This window comes from Verticillium alfalfae, genomic scaffold, assembly GCF_000150825.1.
Source record: "Verticillium alfalfae VaMs.102 supercont1.17 genomic scaffold, whole genome shotgun sequence".
NCBI classification, from domain to species: domain Eukaryota; kingdom Fungi; phylum Ascomycota; class Sordariomycetes; order Glomerellales; family Plectosphaerellaceae; genus Verticillium; species Verticillium alfalfae.
In genome coordinates, this window is record NW_003315022.1 from 259,866 (window position 1) to 262,695 (window position 2,830).

At 58.7% G+C, this 2,830-nt stretch overlaps 2 protein-coding genes across 2 annotated transcripts in view; one reads left to right on the forward strand and one right to left on the reverse strand.

The window, feature by feature from the left end:
* Window positions 1–60: 60 nt before the first annotated feature.
* VDBG_09933 (disulfide-isomerase A6) lies at window positions 61–1,345 on the reverse strand (the record flags this gene model as incomplete). Its single annotated transcript, XM_002999847.1, has 2 exons — window positions 61–1,131; window positions 1,196–1,345. 2 exons carry the CDS (start codon window positions 1,343–1,345, stop codon window positions 61–63), a joined length of 1,221 nt encoding a protein of 406 aa, XP_002999893.1.
* Window positions 1,346–1,994: 649 nt separating this feature from the next.
* VDBG_09934 (conserved hypothetical protein) overlaps window positions 1,995–2,830 on the forward strand; it is a gene marked incomplete at both ends in the record, with an annotated part of 1,708 nt that continues 872 nt past the window's right edge. The window contains 2 exons of the mRNA XM_002999848.1: window positions 1,995–2,097; window positions 2,161–2,785. Coding sequence (XP_002999894.1) covers window positions 1,995–2,097; window positions 2,161–2,785 — 728 coding nt within the window. The remainder of the gene's footprint in view (window positions 2,098–2,160; window positions 2,786–2,830) is intronic.

Consider the following 2,830-nt stretch of genomic DNA (forward strand, 5'->3'; position numbering starts at 1 on the left):
TCTTCACACTGGGCGCACATCAGTTCGCAGAAGCTTGTCTGCACATCGCCATGCGATGCATCAATCAAGCTCGACGCTCGCGGCATCGCCTCGCCCTCGTAGTGCCTCACCAGCCCGGCGGGCGTTCACAGCAACAAGCTCAACGTCAGTCTTGAGGCTCAGCGTCTTGGTCAGCGTGGCAGCGCTCGGGTTCTCGCCGGAGACAGCGTAGAAGGGGAACAGGTGACGGCCGCCCTGAGTGTACTTGTGAGCCAGCTCAGCGAGGGAGCCGAGAACCTTCTCCGACTTGTCGTTGGCGGTGGTCGGGACGAGAGCCAGAATGCACGTGTGAGACTTGGGGGCCAGGCACTCCTTCTGAAGCTCGGCCGTGTCGACGGAGGGAATGGGCGCCGCAGCGGGTGCTGCCGGGGTGGCAACAGGCTCCTCGACAACATCTTCGGCCGCAGCTTCAGGGGCAGGCTTCTCCTCGGCAGCCTTAGCCTTGGGTTCGGCCTTAGGAGTGGACTTGGCCTTCTTGCCAGCCTTGACGGGAGGGTCGGGGTTAGGGGTGCCGGCCTGAGAGAGGAACTCGACGATGGCGGGCTTCTTCATGGCGCCATCGTAGACGATAGGCTCGCTGGCGCCGACGGGCAGCAGGATCAGTGTGGGGAACTTTTCGATTCCATACTTTTCAACAACGGCCTTCTGGTTGTTCCTCGCCTGCGCAATCGTGATGACATCGAGAAAGTCAATGGCGATGCTGCGGAGCAGCGGGCTCGTTGTGCCCTTCTCGGTGAAGAGGATGGCCCTGGGCTTGTCGGTGCCAGAGGCGACAAAGGCATCGAGGTCCTTGTCGGTCACCTTCTTGACATGGTTGTTGATCTTGTCCACAAGGGCGTCGACGATGCCGGTGGCGGTGCGGGGTCCGTTGTAGTCTTCGACGGCGGGCTTGCCGCTCTTCTTGCCAGGGCGAATGATTTTGAGGGTGGGGAAGCCCTGGATGCCAAACTGACCGCAGAGAGGCTTGTTGGCATCATCGTCACAGTCGACGGCGGCGACCTTGGCAAGTCCTTCGAGGCTCTTGGCTGCCTTCTCGTAGGCGGGCTGGAGGTTCTTGCAGTGGCCGCACCAGGGGGCGTAAAACTCGACAATCTGGACAACATGGCGATGTCAACAAGGGAAGAGAACGCTCAAAAGAAATGTGGCCAATTCATACCGAAGTGTAGTTCGACTGCGCAATCAAGCGGTCGTAGCTCTTGCCATCCACCTGGAGAACAGCAGAGCTCTTAGGGTACATGCCTGCCATGGCCCCAGGCATGGATACCAGGGCGGCGATGCCCACAGCGAGGAGGGTGGGATGATGCATCGTGTAAGTGGACAAGGTGCACTGGAACAGTCTGGGGTTGTTTCCGTGCGAAGAGTGAGGTGATTTCAATCAATGAGAGGTGGTCGTTTGCCAGAAGATACCTACCATATATTTCAGACAGCTGGCAGCATCCAAAGGTGGTGGTGGTGTTGTGTTCTTGTTCTTATTTTTGGCAAAAGGCCAGCGTGGAAGATGGGAGCGAACAGGCTACAGGGGAGCACAGGAGGCTTTGCTGGCCCGTAGGTACCTACCTTAAGGACGACAGGCTCTGAATAGGCCTTGGTCCATTGGCACATCATAGCATTCCCCACACCAGCTTCGAGCTCGCACCCGCCGCTGACTCCACTGTTTCTGCGTCTGTGGGGCTTGGCCGCCAAACAGCGCTGTACCTTAGCGACGTCAGCCTGGAACCTGCTCGTCTGCGGTCTAGCGCCTGGTCGCCACTACTGTCTGCGTCTCCTCCATTCTGTGGGAAGGTGGTACCTTGATGAACTAGGCTGCCGACATCCTCTCGCGCAACTTCAACGTCCAAACCTCCAGCGTCGTCCAGCTCGTATTCCCTACGTCGTAACTGAAGTTCTCTCCGTCCACTGCCCGATCCCCCATCTATCTGTCTTTCGCAGGCGTCCTGTTACTGTAGCGATCGACAATGGCCGAAGCCATCCCCGCCAGTTTGCGCCAAGCGGACATCACGAGGTTTATCAACCGCGCAAACCAGCTTCGCTCCGTCAAGCCAGCCGTGACCTACTGGTGTACGTTTCCCTAAGCTCTTTTCAGGTGTTCTATCAACCATTTACCTGACAGAAACCTCTCAGGCGAGTACTGGGTGGTCAATCAGATTCTCGCGAAACAGCTGCACAACACCGACGATGATTCCCTCGCCTACACCATGAACCTCATGGACCAGCTTGAGAAGACCAAGACGGAACGGCCTGACGACGAGGACATTATGGATGATGCCGTCGGCCAGGCCGTCGTCGAGCAGTTTGCGCAGCAAACGTTTGGTCGCGCCGAGCGCGTCATGAACGCCAATAAAGTGACTCGTCAAACTGCCGATACGTTTGACGCTGCTGCGACATTCTTCCAGCTCCTCAACATCTGGGGACAGCCAGATGCCGAGACCCAGAAGAAGATAAAGTTCGCACGATGGAACGCAGCGCGCATCCTCAAGGCCGTCAGAGAGGGCAACGATCCCAACGAGTCGAACCCCGCAGTTGAGCAGCCAGAGGCCGAGGTCGCCCTTCCAAGCCTCGACCCGAACGATCCTGATGTTCAACTCTTGACCGGCAACGACTCGTCAGCTTCAGCGCCGAGAGCTGCCACGGTCGAGGACGACCCTGATGCCGAGTTCTACAAGCAGCAGAGTGCTGCCCCTTCGGCCGCCAATGTCCCCATTCCGAAGTCGCCCAACGAGGTCGAGCTGCCGCCGTCGGCCGTGCTGTGTGCAGACGCCTGTGGCTACTTCCCGCGACGCAGCACGTCCCG